The sequence below is a fragment of the Anser brachyrhynchus genome, assembly GCF_964034855.1.
Source record: "Anser brachyrhynchus genome assembly, chromosome: 3".
Lineage (NCBI taxonomy): Eukaryota > Metazoa > Chordata > Aves > Anseriformes > Anatidae > Anser > Anser brachyrhynchus.
The window spans coordinates 73727760-73749229 of NC_137696.1; the positions used below are offsets into that span (position 1 = coordinate 73727760).

The 21470-nt window shown below is 39.8% G+C and overlaps 2 protein-coding genes across 5 annotated transcripts in view; both read right to left on the minus strand.

The window, feature by feature from the left end:
• Window positions 1-1698: 1698 nt before the first annotated feature.
• Window positions 1699-11946, minus strand: LOC308193423 (RWD domain-containing protein 1). Of its 2 annotated transcripts, none has more exons than XM_080588120.1 (7): window positions 11794-11946; window positions 10486-10551; window positions 8680-8810; window positions 7523-7666; window positions 6183-6315; window positions 5476-5538; window positions 1699-4149 (listed from the first exon to the last, which is right to left on the minus strand). In XM_080588120.1, exons 1-7 carry the CDS (start codon window positions 11864-11866, stop codon window positions 4037-4039), a joined length of 723 nt encoding a protein of 240 aa, XP_080444246.1. In that variant the 5' UTR covers window positions 11867-11946; the 3' UTR covers window positions 1699-4036. The 2 variants fall into 2 exon arrangements, with proteins under 2 accessions (XP_080444246.1, XP_080444245.1); XM_080588119.1 differs by having other exon boundaries at window positions 11743-11897.
• Window positions 11947-12197: 251 nt separating this feature from the next.
• The window catches only part of LOC308193425 (calcium homeostasis modulator protein 5-like), a 31629-nt gene continuing 22356 nt past the window's right edge, over window positions 12198-21470 (minus strand). The window contains exons 1-3 of one of the 3 annotated variants that reach the window (XM_080588124.1): window positions 16023-16107; window positions 15220-15608; window positions 12198-14428 (exon numbers count right to left, since the gene is read on the minus strand). In XM_080588124.1, coding sequence (XP_080444250.1) covers window positions 14030-14428; window positions 15220-15608; window positions 16023-16092 — 858 coding nt within the window. In that variant the 5' untranslated portion in view covers window positions 16093-16107 and the 3' untranslated portion in view covers window positions 12198-14029. The other 2 variants (XM_080588123.1, XM_080588125.1) reach the window with 2 other exon arrangements.

Consider the following 21470-nt stretch of genomic DNA (forward strand, 5'->3'; position numbering starts at 1 on the left):
CCCCTTCCCAAATACATTGGCAAGTCCTTGGTATGTCTCCAGCATTTTTTCCCATCTAACAATCTTCCATCCCTTTCAGCACGGCCTTACTCAAGAGGGCAGAAGGAAGGATCGTGATCTAAGGAAGAAACATTTCGTTCCAACATTTTTCTTTTTTTCTTTTGTTTTTTCCAGACATCAACTGCACTCACTAGTCCCAAAGACCAGCTTGCTCTTCTCATTTTCAATCCATCTGCTTTAGCCTTCTGACACGTTCTATCTGCTTTTTGCTGGACGGAATTATTTCATGCACAGCATGCTCTTGGCTCCTTCAGTTGAACACAGGTTACCTCATATTATTAGCTTACAAGTAGTTTTTTATATACCCCCAATGGTACAGTTAGATCGTCTTTTCTCCTGGAACTTCATGTCACCAATACCAAGAAAACTTACAACAAAACCCCGTGATTTACAAAATCGCTACACCCCCTCGTATACAAGTTTGAACTTCAGACACGGGGACTGGTGATTTTTTCCACCTGTACATATTTACCCTGGCCACAGAAAACATAAAACGAGTTCAAAGTCAGAAGGCTAATGTGGGCCTTCTGATGAGCTTACCTTCAGCACAAATAAAGCCAGGTACAAGCTGGACCTTGATCTTCTACTCTTTTTCCAATGGTAGAATATACCAAAGTCCCATTGTAGTAATAAAAAGCCACCTACCCCTCATACCACCCACACAGTGTGCCACAGCCCACTGATACCAGCTACCTCTATCAGTTGGCAGATTTCACTAGCATTCAGTGCTGAAAGGAAAATCGTTCATGGCAATAAATGTGCCTATGTGAAAGAATGTGAAGTCTCTCCTCTCTCTCCTAATTGGAGTGAAGTTGCAATGCACTGAAGGGATAAAAAATAAACAAACAAAAACTAGTAGATTTTGCAATAACAGAGCACAGTTACACGTCTGCTCTTTCTCTCAGGATGCAGGCTATCTGCAGATTGGATCCAGGCACAGTCTACTATCTGGTCCAAGAAACTTTGGACCACACAGTTAAAACTGGAGGTACTTAGGACACATCTTATCCTGATGGTTAAAAGCAGAAAGACTGAAGTTAAATCTCCCCAGGGAACTGTATTAGAAGCTCTGCCTTTTTGGCCAAAACGCACTAACCACTGACCACTATTAACCACTGACCTATTATTAACATAGCAAATCAGAAGAGCATATTACCCCAAGGTCTTGTTTGCCTCAAAGCAGGCAGCAATCATTGCACTTTTGTATGAAGTCTTGTCTTTGCAGCATGCCAGAAGTGGCCTGAGATGGTATCCCTGCAGCATCTTGATCTAGTGGGCACCTGCCTTTGAATTCTACTAGGGCTCTGGCATAAAGTTTATCAGGATCAAACCTGGATTAGCTCTGGCCACATAGTGCAGCATTGCAACCCATAATAGTCTCTCTACATGGATTACAGCGTAAGCTTTGGACTTGCAGATTTAAAAGCAAGATGGTTGTCAGCATCACGAGTTTGAATTACCAAAATTCCATCAGAGTTAATTGATGGGATTTTATTAGACTAATACGAATTAGACTTCAGTTTAACTCAAAGCGGGTAAGCAAATTTTGAGTAACTCACCTGAACTTCTTCTACTAAAAAAAGCCCAACTTTCAGCCCGTGTCAGCAAACTAAATCACACAAATGTAGCCGAGCCCACTCTCAGTCAAATTCCCTTTTATTTCACAGATGTTAATTGATAATAAAGCTAAACAAATCAGAAGTTCAGTCTACGTTACTGAAACTTCCGTCAAAGACTTGGAGAAATGGACTTAAGCAATGTTTTGTTATTTCAATCCTTAGCTCCTCTGCTTTGAAACAAAAGATGCAAGCAATAATGAAAAATACATTTCTACATTTTAACTTGACAGTTGTAACTTTAAACTACACATCCTCTGCATAAAAAACAATAAATACGTTAGTGTGAAAACAGAATAGAAAACCCCATTAATCTAGAAATACCATTAACAAGAAACTCGTTTTTCTCATTTAGATGATTCCTGCATCATCAGTGACTTACTTAGAAAACTTTTTCAGATTACCACATTTTGCACAGATTATACAGTATTCTTGGATTCGCTCCAGATTTAAGGAGAACTAAATCATTGTTTTTATGAAAAATATCCTAGTTTTAAACATATAAACTGACAATGGAAAGCAAACTTTTTCTTTTTTTTTTTTTTCTTTTTTTAAATGCAGCTGAATTGAGAAATAGCAGAAGAAAATTAAATTCAGCGTTGAACAGCATTTTAAAGTATACTAGCAATTGCACAGGAAGCTGGACACAGTCACTATGAAGCTTTCAATCCAACCGCATCTTTGGAAAAGTCAGATTTCATATCACATTAGCGTACAAGTTTTTAAGCATATTTGGTAATGTCTGCTGGAACACAGATCCCGCTTATTGCTTTGAAACATACATCATCATTGAAACCTAGATGCTTGTCTAGAGTTCTTAGGTGCCAAAATTAAAAAGATCAAATAGAGGATGGTAGGAACAAAGGCACATGGTTAATCTATAAAAGCATTTATAGGGTACTTGAACATTTATTTCTATCTATTAGAAACGCATACTTATTCATCTTGAGTACAAAAAGACATGACTACTGAAACATGTTATATAAGGTCATCCTAAACAGATGTTCTCAAGTGGCATGAGCTGGTAATCTTATCTATCATTAAATTATTTCTGGAATGAAATCTCTCATCTTGCATATGGAATTTCTAAACATTAAAGTTCAAAAATTCTTTATTCCTCTAAGCACGGACACTTTAGTGCAATCCTCTTTGCAAAGGCTGAAGCTGGAGCAGTTAAGGCAATCTACCAGAAGCGTTTTAAAATCCAGCAGTTTCTAATCATCAAGGAGCCTGGAGGTCTCTATTTGGAGAGCTGTTTCTTGAAACCTTCTTCCATACCATCCTTCTAGCTGACGCAGTCTCAACCGCGGCCTGTTTGAACACCACATTTCTTGCAGTAATTTTTTTTTTCCTGGAGGTGCAAAGGGGGAAGGAGTCTACCATCAAGCTAGTAGCTCCATAAGCAACTCAGAATGGTTAACAGTGTAACATCCACTAGTCGATACGCAGCTTTACTGTACCTTAAGACTTTTACTGGCTGCCAACTTTACTGCCAACAAGATGCTTCAAAACCAACTCTCATTACATTCAAACTTACATGCACTCTATAAATACTGTTACTGTATTCTGCTGATAGTGTTTTTACATAGACTTTTGCCAAAAGCAAACTTTTTTTTTTTTTTGCCATGGAAGTTCGTTGATGCACAGGAAGAAAAAAAGGGCTTTGTAAAGCCTTTTCTAAACAAATCAAACTTCTTTTTTTTAAGAGGACTGTATCGCTCAGATTTATTTTTCTTCCCCTACAAAGCTGAACTAGTCTTTTTGAAACTATTACCCTGAACTATGGCAAAAGATTTTACTGTAGTAAAATGGAAATGGCTATGCCTTATTAGAAGGTGACTAGTGCTGCCAATCTGCAGCTGTTCAGCTAGTAAGTTGGGGCATCAGAACTGAACACTACTTGCAGCGTAATAAAATTTCAAAGAAAAAGAAAACTGCATAGTATGTGATCCCTTTTATTCACTAAACTTGCCCATGCATAGCCTAGTTGGAAGATAGCAGAACAGCTGCTCAGCCTTTGCATGTAGATGTGTTTAGTGACTGCTATGACATCTTTCTGTCTTGCTTCTTGTCACGTCTCTTCACAGGACACTTACAGAATTGGAAAGGAAAAAAAAAAAGAGAAAATAGAGTATTTTCAGACAGAACAATATGCCTCAAATTTTTCATTTGAAATATTGAAGTCAATTTATTTATAATGAAAATCATCAGAAGATGGTTCTCCTGGATTTAAAATACTTTTTCTTTGAAAAAAGAAAAACAATACACACTACTACAACCACAGATGCTGTGGCTTTTCTGCCTGCCTATCTCTCCTTATCTAAGTCCATGCTGATGACAGAGCCAGTTCAATAAAAAGTCTAATCGCTATCTAAATTAACAGGGTTGTAGTCGGGGTCATCCTCTTCATCCTCCAACTCTAAATCATCCATTTCTTGGAATAAAGATTCATCAACCTCCACACTGTTTCCAGCTGCAAAGAACAGGAAAATAATTTATTTTATGCAAGATGAAAACAGTACCTGCACAACAAAATACACAATGTTTTTATATTCATTCTTTGTACATTCAGTCTTTGAAAAGAGCACCACTGAGCATTTGCTGTGCTTTTTTTTTTGTATTTTAAGCCTCCTCCTCTCTTTACATACTCAGTCTTAAGTTCTAAGTCTCTTCAGTCTTCCTTGAATTCTAATGTTATTTTTAACCTTCTTGAGTAAACTAAATTCAGTTTGTATTGTTTAATTCTTATGAAATCATTTTCCATATAATCCTCCCTATTACTAATTATTACTATTACTAATTATTAATATTAGTAATTAATACAAATTAATAATTAGTAATACATATAACAATAAATATTCCCATGTATTCTTAAGACAATTTTCCCAGAAATTCCCATATATGTATATACACACGCACAATTTATTCTATAAAATGTATTTTCTCAGCAAGCATATCTGAAAGGCAAACAGCTACTTTACACAGTCTCTAATATATAACAAATTTTTTTTAGATTTAAATTATAAAAGCAAACTGGAGCTTCACATGCTTTCATATTTTCTTCTGAAATGATTAAAAGTTAACTCATTAATCCAAGTCATTTAGGCACAGAGCCCAAATACAGAGGTGAAGTCTGTTCCTCCCTTGAGACAGCAAAATGTTGTGTCAATAACCCAACTTCACTTTAAGCATTTTGGGAGGAAGACAATGTTAAATTATGCCCTCAAACAAGAAGAAACAAATCCTCTATGACTGCCATTTCAAGTTTATATTCACTGACATTCATGAACAACTTTTTTTTTTTTTAATTAAGTTGTTACATTCACATAAAACTAGACTCTTCTGCCTGTGTGTTTTTGTCAATACCAAGAGATAATGCAGTTACATTAAAGGATTGCCCTAACTGAACATCAGTCTTTTAAACTAGAACACTAAAAGGAGGTACAGCAAATGAAATAGATGGTATGCAACTGTGAGTGGATTTGATTCATCTTCAACAGACTTGCAAGTTTAACAGCTTTGGGCCCAGCCTTGCTAAATTTTCAGCTGGCACCAGAGCATTATTTTCAGTAAGATAATAGACAAACCTACACAAAACAACAAAGAAGAAATGCATTGCATTAGGAGAGGAAAGTAGTATTTAATTTGATATACAAGATGTTTATCAGTGGTGTAGAAGTTCATGGAAAAGAAAGCAGAGCTTTGAGATGTGTGACGGAAATGGGGTCAAGAAGGCTGGCTACTAGAAAAAAAAAATTGAGCCACTGTCTTTCAGTGGTGGAAGCAAACAGAAATTTACCTTCCTCCAAGAACTGGATGTCAGATGTGTCAAGGTTGTGATCCATTTCAAACAGCTGTTTCCCTAGAAGTTAAAAATAAATAAATAAATACATAAATAAATATATATATATATAACCAAGCAGAATTGTAAAATAAAAGCCAATGCCCAGTCCTTACTGCATCAGTCCTCATCTTGCATTCCACAAGAAAACCTCTGTGGGAACTGGAGATAAGATGCCTTCTCCACCTTTTCAGATGGATAGGGCATAAAGGAAAAACAACTTGGATCTGTACATCAGTCACCAGCTCCTACATCTGTGAAGGGAACATCACATAATGCAAAGTAAAGCCTTTCTACTTGGGAGGTAGGGGAAGAAAAGGCCAAATCAGTAAACTGTCTGATGTAAATTCTGTCTGTTGTTTAACAGTACCCAACTATTTCTGCCAGAACGATGCTCAAAGTGGTATACCATCTGGCATAAAAACAGAGAAGCTTAAACGTGGTTTGGGAACCTTAATGACTTCAGCAGAAATCTTGAACCAATCAGATGTATTTAACCCAACGCAACACTCAAGAAGACTTCACGAAACATGAAGAACAATAAATGAATACTGTATTACAAGTTTAGTTACTACTACCATCTTTCAGTGTAAAGATTACTTTTAAGGCTTGTCACGATAGTCTGATAATATTGCAAAAGCTTCAGAACCAGTTTTATATCATACCGCTTAATTTATTTTTGCCTGCTTGTTCCTCTTCTTTCATTTTTTTCCTTTTTATTTCTAGGAGTTCTGCATCAAACTTCGCTTTCCAGTTTAGGAAATTCTCAATTGTAACAGGAGTGCCATGAAAACGTTGCTAAAAAAAGAAAAAAAAAAGAGTAGAAAATAAATCTGCAAACATCATCAACTAGCACAGCTAGGAGTGAAGATAAGCATTCTCTTCCTTCTTTAAATTACAGCATCCCAGACACATTTGCTTGCTGTGAAACATTCTGATAAAGTAATCTTAAAACCAAGCATATACAAACACATTCTTACTTTTTTTTTTTAATTATTATTATTATTTTATTTTATTTTGTGTCACGGAACTCTCCCTTCAGAGAGCTGCACAGAGGTAGAAATTATTATGGAAAAATCCTAAGTACTACTTCTGACCTACAGTGAGTGCAATGGTTAGCAAAATATCACTTACAGACGTTATCCTTAAATAGGCAGCACTTCTTATCAGCTCTTACGTGCAATCTAGACTGGAATTTTCTATAAAAATATAAATTTCTTTTTATATTTTTGGAGTTTTATATTTTTATATTATATAAAATACAAATAATAATAATATTTTATAATAAATAATAAAAATAATAATCTTATATTTTTTGGAATACAAATTTCTGGAATTTTTCTATTAAAAAAATACTCTTCTCTCTTGTTAACAGAGAAAAAGGGCTGGCAGGGATTTTTTTTCCTGCCATTTTCAGAAATACTGAACCTTCCAAGTTCCATTTCCCTCTAGCTACAGTAGTAAGAGAAGACTTAAGTTGTTACCACAGCATATCCCATGGATGGAGAACTATTTCACAGTAATTGCTAGAAAACATGTGTAGGGAGAACAAACCATGTCCTGAAGACTGGTCCTACTGCTTCCACTCTACCCGCTCTGTCTACCAAGGAAGAGACACCTCCTTGGACCAAGAGCAGCCTGTGTGCAGCACAGCACACACTATCCTTTTTTATCCCCTACCCCCTCTTGCCTCTTCATACAAGAAACTGGCTACAGTGTCTTTTGTTTTCAGGGAAAAATCCCTGCCCAGCCTTAGGAAGTAATGCTAGAGGTGACTGTGAATGTGCAAAACATCTCTGGAAAGACTGCTTCAGAAAATGGTTGGGTGGGGGAAATCACTGAAATATTTTCTGGTCTGTAAATTTTAACTACATCAACTTTCAGCTGCACTGAGAGGAACATCTAGCCCAAAGCTGCTCCAGCATCAAACCCATGCACAATAAATAAATAAATAAATAAATAAAATCCTTAGTAACTTTTTAGTTAGAAACAGTGTTTTACATACTTTCTCTTCTTCTTCTGCTTCTCTTTCTTTCTGTTTCTTCTCCTCTTCCCTTCGTGTTTTTATTTGATCCACTATTTCATTTAATTTTTCCTGTACTGCAGAGACTAGAGTGAAGATCATTACCATTCCTAAATTTTCTTCTGCCTACAACACAAAGAAGGCAATCTCATACAGGCGAACCTCACACCTTCTGTAGCTTAATGCACGTATCTGTTCAGAAAGCAGAACTGTGTGCAAGTAGACACAGCTGAGGCACCCTGCACCCGTTTCCGAGGTTCACTGTAAAATTCAAGTCAGTCGGCCAGTTAATCAAGTTAAAGTTAGCCTCAAATGCGTGAGCAGCCAAACACTGATGATCTGTGTTCAGGTTACCAACATATTCTAGACATCAGGGGGGCTTTCTCAAGAATAAAAAAAAAAACAAACCTACATTAGAAACACAACTCCCAAACCTGAATATCATAAATCTTAAGAGACAACAGTCACTAAGAACCTCTCTTCTCCTGAGACTAAGGCTTACTCCTTAATCCTTTATACGCATCCCTTTGAGGTAGGAGAAAACCAAAAAACACCAGCTGCTGGAAGAAAGGTTGTATGATGTAAACTGAAAAGAAAGAATATCTAAGGAACACGTTATGACAATTTTAAGGCAGACAAGACTTGTCAAGAATTACTGGATCAAAAAAATAAAAGTGTTTCCTCCTCATACCTTCACAATGCACTCTCTCTGATGCCAAGGATTGAAGAGTATCTTGTCTACCCCAGAACAGTTATGTTATTGAAAAGAACTAAGGCTAATGTAGTATTTTTTTTAATCTTTCCAAATAAAATAGAAGTGGCTTATTTCCACAAATACTATACATACACAGTTAAATGAATTCACTTTAAGACAGAAATGCCAAGAGGGAAAGCCATATAGCCCTTCCATTTCATTGCTGTATCTGGGCACACTGAATTAGCCCTATATTTTACCTCAGTAATGTCATTTACCTCATTAGTGTCATTTACCAAATTCCAAGTTCAAAGTCAGTCCTTACAGTATGGAATATATTTCAAATCAGTAGGCCATCCCTCAGAGAACAACTGACGTGAGGTATAAATTCTGGCTAAAATGAGAAGTGATATCAAGATCAATTGAGATATTCCATTTTCCTTACCTGTTGTTCTAACAGTTTTATTATGTCTGTGACATCATTATCTTCAAGGTTCTCCTGGGAGACAATTTCATACAGTGGAGTTTCATCAGGATATTTTTCTCTATAGGTAAATTTAAGGGTTGTTTGGACAGCTACAAGAAGAAAAAAAGCACATTCTTATAGTGATTACTTTATATAACTCTAACTGTATGTTCTTCTATTGCATCAGTAGCCTAAAGATTTTACAGTAGGAAAACAATCTTGTCTTAAAGCAATAGCCATCTTACACAGACATTAAAACTATATAAACAGATTTAAATATAACGCAAGAGTGGTGAGAAATGAAGACTGGGAAATTTACCCTTATAGAAACTAATCCAGGAAATTCATGCCTGAAAAGACTTTAGGAAGACTTGAAAACTTTCCGCGCAAGAGTGGGCACCAGAGCAGTAACCTCGTTTCCCCTACATCCCACTTACTGCTGGAGAAAACAAGGCTGAGTCCTAACAACCAGATCTAGACAGAGTATCAGCACACTAATGCTTTAAATTCTGGATACCTGGTTGGAGTATCAACCACTGCGTCAGGAAACAGGGTTCCACATGTATACTCTGACAAGAACAAAAGTGTCCAAAATATGTTAATAAGCCAAGAGAAGAACTTCTTAAGGATCACACACTCAACCTGACGCCATACGGAGCTAGGTCAACAAGGAAACAAGGCCAAAAAGAATCAAATTCCTTCCTTTCCTGCATCCTGCCAGAATATCAAGGACAAGCGTTCTTTCAGTTCAAGACACAGCTCTGGCCGCCCAGTTCACACACTTCAACACAGACGCCAGCTTCGTGCGGGGCTTGCTCCTTTAAAACTGAAGATGGCAGCAGTTCCTTCCGTCTAATACAACCCAACGTTCACCCAAAAGACACTTGCACAGCCCAGCTGAGCACACTTGTGCTGACAACAGTAATTTCAAGTTCACCCATCTACCATCCTGAGAGCTAAAGCATTCCTGGATGTGCCAGACAGCCAAAGTATTTTTGGAGCACCACACAGCCTTTCCACACCAGAAGGACACCAGATGCTGATGGCCCCAGCAGCAACATTCTAAGAATGCACCAATTACACTCAGCCCTTCTGTAAGGGGAAGATATTTTGGACAGACACTTCACAGGATGATAAAGTTTAAGAGCTGTCTGCACGCGCAGTGCCTTACTTTACAGTACTTGAGAATGTTTTTCTTCCATCTTAAACATGACAATCCTATTCTGTCTTTCACACACATCTTCCTCTGGGTAAGCCATGGCTCTGACCATCACGGAAAGGAACCAATCCAGGGAATCAATCGTAACGCATTGTTGAGGCTATCCTAAGTACAATTTAATAACCCTAAATAGTTATTTCAGCTTTCAGAAACCGCTCCACAACAATAACTAAATCAACATTTTAAAGCAACAGTCATAGGTTACCCTGAAATGAAGAAGCGTGGAACAGACCGACTGGTCTGGGGCCAGTATGGACAGTTCGGGCATTAGGTTTCTAACACCATGTGAACGAAAAACTTCTTGTTTGATCTCCACAACTTTGCAGTCTAGAGACAAGGACATTTATTTTTACCCAGCCTCTGGGAGAGAGCATCAAGGTTTCCTACAGTAGCTTAATAAACGTAAGATACTTAAAGTGGAAGTAGACTTTGGAAAAGAGCGGCCAGGTATATGGAAGCATAAGTTGAAACTGGTTACATACCCTAAAATTGAAAAATGGTTATAAACTTGTACATTAATAATATAGGAGGGGAAACTATTCTTTTGTAAGATGTGATCAACTTACTTTCGTCATTTTCACCTGCTTCAGACGTCACAGTGATTGTGAAAGTCGTTGGCTTTTCTGACAATACTGTTAAAAAAGAGGGGAAAAAAAGAAAGAGACCATAAATTAGACAACTACTTCACATCGCTAAAATTGAGTGTCTCTAGGACTAATAAGGCAGAAAAGCACCTAGATACAGCGTTCAGGGCCTTTTCAACCTACTAATAAATTCTTTTCAGTTAACAACTGTTTTCCTTATGACAGTTTGAAGTGCTCTTTGAATGACAGCATATAACATCAACAATACCAAAAAGTTTTTTCATGAAAAGAAAGAGTGCAGATCTGCCTACCACTAGGTGACTCGTGTCAGAGCACCAAGTGTGTGCAGAAAGGTCCCAAAGCTCGTCTGCTCTATTGTGCTAGATATGCATGGCAGGTATCCAGAGCATCCTTGGCCCTAGACTTTACAGTATGCCTGTTCCTTTTACTGTATTTAGGACAGCTTAAAGTAACAAATGCTTCTTAAAACAAAAAGATACGCAATGCCTTCAAGAGCATAGGCCCGGAAGTAGCCTAAAAGGAGTTTTAAACAGTCAATACCAAAAATTAAATCCATGAGCAGCTAGGTTCACCTGCAAAAGCAAAGTATGGTCACGTTTAGTGCCCAGCTGGGAAGGAGACTGCTAGAAGACAAACAACAAGCAGTTTTACATAGACAAAAAAAAAAGGAGTGGGGGCAAGCTCTATAACCTACTGTTAAGGACTAGAGAGCTTCACCCCATCACCCAAGTGTGAGTTGCAGACCAAATCCTTGAACAGGGGTTTGTCTGAATCACGGTTATAATCTATAAGTAATCTAGTAGATGTGATCTGTTAACTGAATTTTACATAACTGCTTATATATTGCTATTCCAATCTTTTTCCCTCCCTCTTCCTTTGGGCATAAGCGCATTACTTGAGAGCGCAGAGTAAGGATAGGAAGTATATGAAAACACATTACAATCACTGACTCAGCATCCTCAGCAACCAGAGACCGGTTCACACAGCCTTGACAGGTAACAGCGAAGAACGTAAGAAGATTTCAGGACGAAAGCCAGAGAGAAGGGCTGCCGGTAACTGCCCTCACCACGTACGGCAGGGCAGGACTCATGGCGAGCACGCGGCCCGCGGGCAGCCCGCCCAGAGGAAGCCCTCAGCGACTCCCCGGCGCTCACTCTCGGACCCGAGCCCCCACCCCCACCGCCCCCGAGGCCGGCGCAGAAGGAGCCGGCGGCGCACCCCGAGCTCCGCGGGTCCGGCCGGGCCTGAGGCGCCGGGGGCGGCGCTCACCAGTGAAGGAGTCGGGGTAGATGGACTGCAGGGCCTCCACCTCGTTGCGCTGCTCCTCGCTGTAGTCGGTCATCGCCCGCCGCCGGCCGCCCGCCCCCCGCGCCGCGCCTGCGCGCCCCGCTCCGCCAGCGGCTAGGCACGCCTGGCGCCGCCCCTCCCCGCCCGATCGGCCGTGGATGGCTTTGGGCTGGGGGCGGGGGGGGTAGGCAGGGAGGCTCACCTCATCGCGGAGCCCAATTAGTGCAATTAACATTAACCTCCCTGCCCCTCTTCTGTGCTCGCGGGCTGGGATCCCCCGCAGCTGGAGGTTACCTGCAGGGCTGGATAGCCGGCCAGGGCCCTACTCTACCGGTGTAGGGGCAAGGCTGACTTCACCGCGACGGATAAAGCTCACGCTCCAGAAGTTTTTTCACCGTATTTTTATTTTATTTTAACACTTTAGTTTAAAATAGTAATTGGAACAAAGCTGGGAAACACGGAGGTTCATTTAAAAGTTGCACTTCCCCAACGAGTAAGAGGCTGACGGCTCACTTTCGCTTAATTACAAATACCTTATCATTTTATAGCAGTACCGTAAAACAAGGGATAAAGTAAAAAAATACACAAAATAAAGGTAGCAATTTTTTTTTCATTTGAACTGTGAAGACAGCATAGGATTTTGCAGAAACTTTCAGACATACAAATCAATCACATGCTTCACAGACTGCACACAGTTAAAACAACACCAAGAAACCCACAGAATTTAAAGTGAAATTAGAGATTGTGCTCACTAGCAGATACTTTGCTTCCCAAACTTGTCATACAAGTCATGCAGTTCTATTAGCAGAAAGTTCAGGATTCAAGTGAAATACATACTTGTGAATTCATAAGAATTTGTTTAGTGATGTAAATACGCATTATTCCAGTTATTCAGTATATACATCTCTTGCATGCCCAGAAGTCCTTGCTTTTATTTAGGATTTTAACTCTTCTCAGAGGAAGGCCATGCACACTTACCAAGGCCTTCTTTTTAACATACTCGTGGCTCCTGCATTTCATACTAGGAAATCCTAAATAACTGTGTTTCTCCACCTGAAAACTTCTCTTCCCTTCCCCCCCCCCAACCCAAACAGCAGATAGCACCCTATGATCCGGTATGTGGCTTTGTAGCACACTCTGCTGGCAGCAAGGCAATACAGGAAGCATTAGGAAAAACCTATGTTGTCCGTTTGTCCCTGCTTAGGGTTAGAAGCGCTCGCACAGGGAGCTAGAGAAGAGATATCAACTAGTAACATAACATCATAACATGCAGAATTAACATAAAAACTTCATTAAGTCTTTTTCTCATTAAAATCAATAGCTTTTAACCACAGTAATACTTATGGGCACAGTAGAATGACTGAATTGTATTTTTTCCCCCCACAAACCTTACTCCAGAGTGAGATTTTGGCATCCTGATTTGCTATTTGTGTAGTAGGCCAGCACACAGGTGGAAGCTGACAGTTTTTGTAGTTCATGCAAAAGGAACAGGAGATTGACTCTGCTATTGCTTTCAGCCAGAAAGCACTTAAATTCAAGCTTTCACATGTAGTGTTTTTGTTTGTTTTTGTTTTTAAAAAACCCACAGCTGTGGTGTGCTGAACCCCTCCATCCAGTGCATCTTAGTGAGTATTTTATCCTTTTTAGCAGGACTGACAGTTCTCTTATCACTGTATCTAGACTTAGCTTCTGTTGCTCAAGTTTCCCTATGTTTCTTCTATACTGCTATATCCACGGATTTAATTTGTGTTTAGCTCAGTAAATTTAATTCACATAATATAAGAAAGAAGTGGAAGGGGAAAAATAAGGCATTTCTGCTAGGGGTCAGTAAGACAAAGCTGGGTATACACTTTCACTTTGCACAGAACAGCTCAGGCTCATACAATTTAATTGTTCAGAGTCTAAAAAAAATATTTAAAAATTAATAGCTAATGGGTGGGGATAAAAAGAATTTGGGGACAGCCTACTTTCCCAGTAAAACTCATCCTTTTTGCAGAAGTGTTAGAAAGCAATCTGGACGTAGACCATCACATCTCACGGGAGTCAGATGCCATCACAAGATACCTATAAGCACCCAAAGGATGACAGTAACAAGGTATTTGCTCACATGCTTTATGTAATAAGGTCTCAGAAAGTTCCTCAGCAGCTCAGGTCTGAAGCAGAGCTAGACACATTCCTTCTTTTCTACAAGGTGTTGGTGGGGTTCAGACCCTCAGAGCTAAGTGGTGGTCACAGGGTCTTCATCAAGCTTCAGGTATTTCCTGTCTACCGAACCCTTGAGTGCCCAGTCATGGAGGAGGCTGTAGTCATAATGCTCCTCATCCACCAGTTTTAGGAAGGCCAGTCCAGAAATGGCTTGCCACTCTCTGAGAGATGGGATACGGATTTCTCCTACGTTTTCGCTCCCTGGGACAAAGCCAAAAAACTTCCTTATGTGCTGGATGGCATAGAGCTTGGAGTGCTGGTCTGTCGCTTCATCAAAGAGCTCCTGCTCATTATGGACATAGCTGGTCCAGTATCTGAAGTGTAGGAAGCTGAGCGGGGAGAAGCAGCTTGCCAGGCAGTAAGACAGGAAGACGGTGATGACTACCACAGCAATCAGAAGCCAGCCAGCCACCTTCCACAAAACAAACAAACAAAAGCTGCTACAGCTGGAAATACCCACAGTGGTCACTTCTGAGTGTTAAAAAAATAATAAGCCCATAAGACAACCTTTACTTTCTCTTCCTGAATAAGAAGGTTAACAGAGTATAAACCTGTGACTATTGCCATCACACTCAGTCCCTGCCTACTGCAACCAGCCATGCAATACATTTATTTCCATCAAATTTAAGGAAGTTCTGTTGCATAGTATGTTAAGATGTTGCCTCTGCAGCTGTTATTGTGAATCTGTAACAGATAAACCCTCTAATTCCTAGCCCAAATTATCTTATACCCCATTTAAAACCCATTTTCTTCAAAGTAACAACTTACTATTCCCTCTAGTATTTATCTCATACGTAAGCTTCTAGAATTGAGTCTGATCTAAAAGAAGAAAAAACAACACACAACTTAAATTTGGCTTGCGTGGTGCTCTCTCAGTCCCTTAGTCACATTGCTTATGCTCAGATCAAGAACCTTCCTGCCCTTCAGTGGCTCTCAGACTTCCATTGATCTTGCTTGGAGGTACTTTTCAACATACAGGAATGCATCCTCCAGTAGCAGGTAGCAAATGGAACAGTCAGAAGTAATAACTTACATACTGAAAGTTTAATTACCCTTACCAGAACAAAGCAGGCTTCAAAACACAGATTTGGCACTCAAGGCGGAAGATATTGATCCTGTTTTATCCTCACACTGCTGCATTAACTCACTGCTATCATTAGATCTGCAACATCTCTCACAGCAGAAACAACATGAGTTACTCACTTGTGACTGGTATCGGAGTAGGAGAATCACTTCATCTCTTGCCCGGCTCAGCTCTGGAGGAACTAACTGACTGCAAGGGAACGCAGCCAGTATCTGTTTGCGTTCACTAGCAGTAATGTTAGGATTAGCTCCATAATAATATACAGAGACATACTCGCTCATGGCACACACATAGTAGGAGCCATTTATCAGGGTGACTGCTAGCCACGTTACAGGAGCGACCAGCGCTCTGCCAGTGATGCTGCACAGGACAAAGCAGGTCAGTTTGCATTGCAGCAGCTGGTTCTGCGTGCCCTCTGCCTGAAGCGGAGACCTTTTGCCTGTGACCAGCCTCCAAGTCTGGTTGTTCAGGGCATAGCCAACAACCAGAAGGATCAGTGCAGGAACACCTAGGAAGGCCAGCCCATAGATGAGGTTCTGCCCCACATGACAGGGACAGCTGAACGTAAAGAAAGAGAAAAGTTGCTGCCCACCAATTGTCAATATTGCAATTATAGCGTTAGCAATAACAACCTCTTTGCCTTTTAGAAAAGTTAGCCACTTTGGAAGGAAAGCCATTTTAGATCTTACTCTTTACCAGATGCCTTTGCCTTAAGTCAATAATAGCTTTTAATTGTAGTTAACTAACACTAGTAGCAGACTACAATGGAAACAAACCAATCCCAATAGTTTAAAATAAAACAACCACTAAAAAAAAAAAACCAAAAAACAAATGTAACAACAACTGTTAGTCTTTCCCCTTCAACTAGTTTCTAACTCTGCTCCTTAACAGCCAAAACCTCATTTACTAGCTTTATATCTACTTGCAGACATCCAGTCACATGCTTTAATTGATCCAGTAATTTCCCTCAGCAGTTCAGGAACATTCAGCATTTAAGCAATTGTGAGCTCTGCCAGCCCCTTGCTAATTGTCTAAAACCACCAATCAGTCCTCCCTACCTTGTGAAAGACATGCAATGCTAGTAAACTGATCACTACCCTGCCAGGGGCAGTTGGCCAGCAATTTTCTAATCAATGGTAATTAGCAGAAGGATTGTGTGGGACTAGGGGGAAAAAATGGAGAAAAATGGGGGGAAAAAGAATAAAAGGGATTGCTTTCACCTATTCTTCATTAAAAACAAAGCAAACAAACACACAGAAAAACAAACCAAAACAAAACAAAGAAATCCTTGTTGAGTGGATCAATGATTAAAAAAGGTCATTTTAAAATGCTTCAACATTAAGATAAAAACTGAAATGATGCATTACGCTGCACAAAGTTTGGAATCCCAATTCTGTTCACATTTAATGTCAGTTCTGGTTCTATTTGCTTTCCCAGTGCTGGAGTCTGAGATGTGGTTAGCTGCTGGACCACGAGGATTTTATTGTTTCACTTGCGGTTGGCAAGAAACCGGCATGTCCCATTTTGTGACAGCATTGAACACTCCTTTAGGCTGTCTCCTTCAGAAAGATTTTATGTGGTAATGTATAATCTGCTATTCATGCGATGTCAAGCCAGCTTCAGACGTACCCATGGTAACAGCTGGCATTTGTATAGCATGTTCACAGTTCACATTTTTAAGATTTTGTGTAGGTATCGTCAACCCCTCTGTGGGCAGAGGTAGGTAGAAATTTTTCAGTTACACATTCCAGAGCTGGTTTCTGAATACTGGGATGCATGACCTGGGTTCTCAGCTCCTCCCACAAATCAAGGCTTAATCAGAGGTTAGTTTAAAACATTTAATTCCTGATGATTTTGTCCAGGTTGCACTTTGTCTAAGGTCATGCCATCCGGTAGTTCTGTCCATTGCACACTCCTGTCCGATTTGGTGCCGAATATGCAAATACTTGTAAACATTTTGGTTCTGAGAAGTCTAACTGCCTGTAATATAAAGATTTTTACCAAGAACAGGAAAAAAGTAGCCAATTTAAACAAAAAAAAACTTGCCTATTTACAAGGCAAGACCCTATTCCTCCAGTGCATTTTTAGTGTGGACATCTGCTTGTTCCATCCTCATTCACAATCTATAAATGAGGCCCTTGCTGGCATTTGGCTCACAAATCCATGTGACACCATTAAACAAAATTAAAAGTGTTAGAGAAATGTGTTGAAACATCCATCAGCACTTTGCCACTGCTTTTCTGGAATCTGTTGTTAAGTTCTTGGTTGTTTGGGCAGTGTAGTACCATAACAAAATTCCAGTGCTGTCTGAATTTTGAAGATTTGTTTTCTTTCAACAACGTAGATTTTTTGATATATATATATATTAATTAACTAGTGGTATTATATTTTGACAAAATTTACCTCCTTTAAATTCAGTACAACAAACCCAGCTGGCTATAACAGAATTATTTTGAAAATGTGCTTTATAAGATTCTTCCATTGTGCCTCAGTTCTCTTTAAAATCTCCAGCTGATTGCTGCTGAGCTTTCTTTGGGCACCCTTTTTGCTTGTAAAGGAGGCAGGCTTTCCCAAGCGTCACTTGTTTACTCCAGAAGCACATTAGATGTGAAACTGAAGAGGTGCACAACACTGAAATATTCATAGTCAGCCTAAGGCTGTTGAATGAGGCAATTTATACAATCAATAAAACAACTTTGTAGTGCTGCATTGTCACTTTTTCTGCATTTGCTTTCATGTTGTGCTGTAAAAAGCCCTGCTGGGTCATTCTATTGCGGAACAAATTACAGGCTGGATCCAATTAAGAGCTTGGGCGGCACATCAAACCTTTAAGTAGTCGCCTTTGCAGAGGAACCCAGAGTCCTGAGGTAGACATCTAGTCTCTTTATCTGATGCCCAGGAGGAGTTAGGATTGAATGCAGTCCAAGATACTACAACCTGGGGTGACAGCCAGCTCACCTCTGAGGCAAAGAGATGATTGTAGCTGATGTCTGAGGCAAATAGCAATACATGGGCAAAACTTAGCCATGTTTTTCCTTGTCATTTTGCAGGACTCCGTCAGCTTGAATTGTCTGCCAGGAACCTCATTATGAGAATAAGTGCTTTTTCTGAAGAACTGAGCATGGTTTGCCATTTTCTTTTAGAACATGTTGATTAGAAGACATATTACATCTTCCTATCCTTCCATACGCATAAAACAGTTTTTGTACTCATTTGCTTTTTATTGAAATAAAGCTGCTGTGGCAGAAGAGAGAGGTTGGTTTCAGTTCCTCCTCCTGCTTTATCTAGTCAAAACTCACTCACTCATCTCATTCCTCATTCCAGTCATTGTGGGTGTTGAGGTGTTGGGAAGAAACTGTATTCTCCACCTGACTCAGTTCTACCAGCCATGCTTAGCTGGTATTTTATTGGATCAGAAAAAGATTTGGATTTTGTTATCTGGTGGCCAAGAAAGGGTAGAGGGAAAAATCTATTTTTCATCTGAAGGTTTTATTCCTGTGGATTTCAGAGGACGAGACTGAATCCTGGTCTCTTCCATCCTGCACAAGTGTTTTCATCACCAAGCAGTCAAAAGGCTGATGTGCCGTGCCTCCTCTAGCTGCATTTTGGACCTGTTGGAGCAAGTCCAGAGGAGGGCCATGAAGGTGATCAGAGGGCTGGAGCACCTCTCCTACAAAGACAGGCTGAGGGAGCTGGGGTTGTTCAGCCTGGAGAAGTTTCCGGGGAGACCTTATAGAGGCCTTCCAGTACCTAAAGGGGGCCTACAGGAAAGCTGGGGAGAGACGCTTTGTCAGGGAGTAGAGTGACAGGACAAGGGGGAATAACTTTAAACTAAAAGAGGGTAGGTTTAGATTAGATGTCAGGAAGAAATTCTTCACTCAGAGGGTGGTGAGGCCCTGGCACAGGTTGTCCAGAGAAGCTGTGGATGCCCCATCCCTGGAGGTGTTCAAGGCCAGGCTGGATGGGGCTTTGGGCAACCTGGTCTGGTGGGAGGTGTCCCTGCCCATGGCAGGGGGGTTGGAATTAGATAGTCTTTAAGGTCCCTTCCAACCCAAACAGTTCTGTGATTCTGTGGTTTTCAGTGGATGTCAAGCCTGCCTGTGCACTTCAGGTATTACCTGCACAACAGATTTCTGGGGCAGTTTAGGGGCGCATGGTCCATATTCTGCGTTCTGCATGGTCCTGGGTTGGCTTCAGGCTGCCAAACCATTTTCATGGAATATTTAGCCTGGTTAAGGGATAAATTCCTCTCCCCTTAACCGGGACAGGCACTGGTGAGAAAGCCATCAATAAGCTTCATTTTAAGGGAAAATTAGAAACCAGTTAATGATTGTTTATTTATTTATTTATTTATTTTTGAACTTACATCTTTTGCTTCAGCTGTGCTTAACAGGGAAAATTTATATGAGATGTCTGTAGTGTGTTTCAGCAGAACATAGGTCCCTGAATCTGAGAGCACTCCCTTGGAAAGCTGTTCCTGGGCTGTCTAACCAAACCAAGGAATTTTCAGCAGGTCATGCTGAAAATGCTCCCAGATAGGGCACTATAGGAAAGGTGGCAGCAATGGCACTGCTTTCTTCTGAAACATGGCCAAAGCAGCAGCCACACTGAGCTCTGAGAAAAAGCACTCATTTGTGATGTGGGAAACCATTGCTCAAGTACTTTTTTTTTTTTTTTTTCATGTAGCTCCAAACCCACAGCAGCTACATTCTTACAGTTTGAAATAATTCAATTCTCTGTGTGAAATATTTAGCACAAGATCTATCAAACTGAAGACAGAGAGCAAACAAAAGCCCAGCCCTGTATTATACTTATTTGGATACCTGTCTTTTGTGGGAAATGTATTCTTATTTTGGCTCAAAGAGCTTTTTTATTTTTTTGTTTGTTTGTTTAATATATTGAACGCCAAATGCACTATGACACTGTGGTCTGCAATATTCGTGTTTGGGAGAATCCTTAGATGCTGGACTACTGAAGAGATTATGTACTTAGCCCTAGAGGTTTCAGCTTTCCCATAACAGCCAGTCCACTGTAAGAGGCAGGATATTGGTGCACATGTTTATGCATGCTTTTGAACTTCAGGAGTTGTTTTATGTATATTTGTTTTCAGTGTATTGTAAAGGGAGGGAAGAATTGTAATGCCCAAACGGTCACAGAATCACAGAATCATCTAGATTGGAAGAGACCTCCAGATCACCGAGTCCAACCTTGTGCCACACCAACAGTTCTTGGGGCTGAAGACTAATATCCTCTCCTGAAAAATGTAACAGGAAGGGAGGTGGAGGGTGGTGTTAACATCCTCACTATTCAAATTGCCTTGGATATATTCTGAGAAGTCTATGTTATGGTTTAAACAGCTGCCAGGTATGTGCCAACATCTACCATTCACATGGGGCTGCAAGTCAGACAGCAGTTAAAATTATGAAGGTGGCTTTGTCCTGTTCCTAAAGGTGTGGATTCAAGCTACCAATGACTTGATTCCCTCTCTGGAGCCATTTAATTCCCAGCTTGTTTGGACAGAGCATTGCTGCTACATTTTCTCTAGTGTGTGCAAACCTTTCAAAACATAGCACATACTCTCTAGTGCATCGTATTATAAATGTGAAGTTAGGTATATACATGTATGCACATAGAGTATCTTCCAAACAAAGCTGATGTGTTCTTTACCGAACATTGCACCTTCTGGTCTGCAGTGATCCTTCATGATTTCAGTATTAATCATTCAGATTGAAATAATTCGTTCTTATACTCAGAACTAGATAAATAAAATGATGTTCACTTATGGGTTGCCTTAAGTGCTTTGTGATGGTTTTACTGCAGATAATTTATGCTAATGATAATCTAGAGATTATTTATTTATTTATTTATTTATTTATTAATGCAGTGCAGTACATTTTCCTACAGGATATGGAGTGTCTCTTGCAGTGAGAGACATATTTGGTGCTTGTGGCCAGTTGGAGACAACCTGAGAAACAAATCCATCTCTGACTCCATTTAGAAATGCAAGTGATTATCTGGAGAATTTTAATGTCTGGCTTTTATAATTTACTTAAATTTAGATATGGAAAGTACCTATTAAATATTTTCACTTAGGCAAGAGTCAGCTTTTACAGGGCCAGAAAAGTACCTAGAAAAAAAATGGAAGAGGTTTATTTTAATGTACAGTTGTCCACACCATCTCGTTGTGGGTACAATGAAAGATGTTAGAATCATTATATTTTGCACAAGGAAGGCTAAAAAATGCTTATAATTGTCCTTATTTTTGTTGTTGATTTGTCTTATAATTTTAAGCTACCATTTTTTTCTTAAATAATCTTCCTTATCCTAAATGAGTCATATTTGCTGCTTTCTGTGTGTCTGGAGAAATATA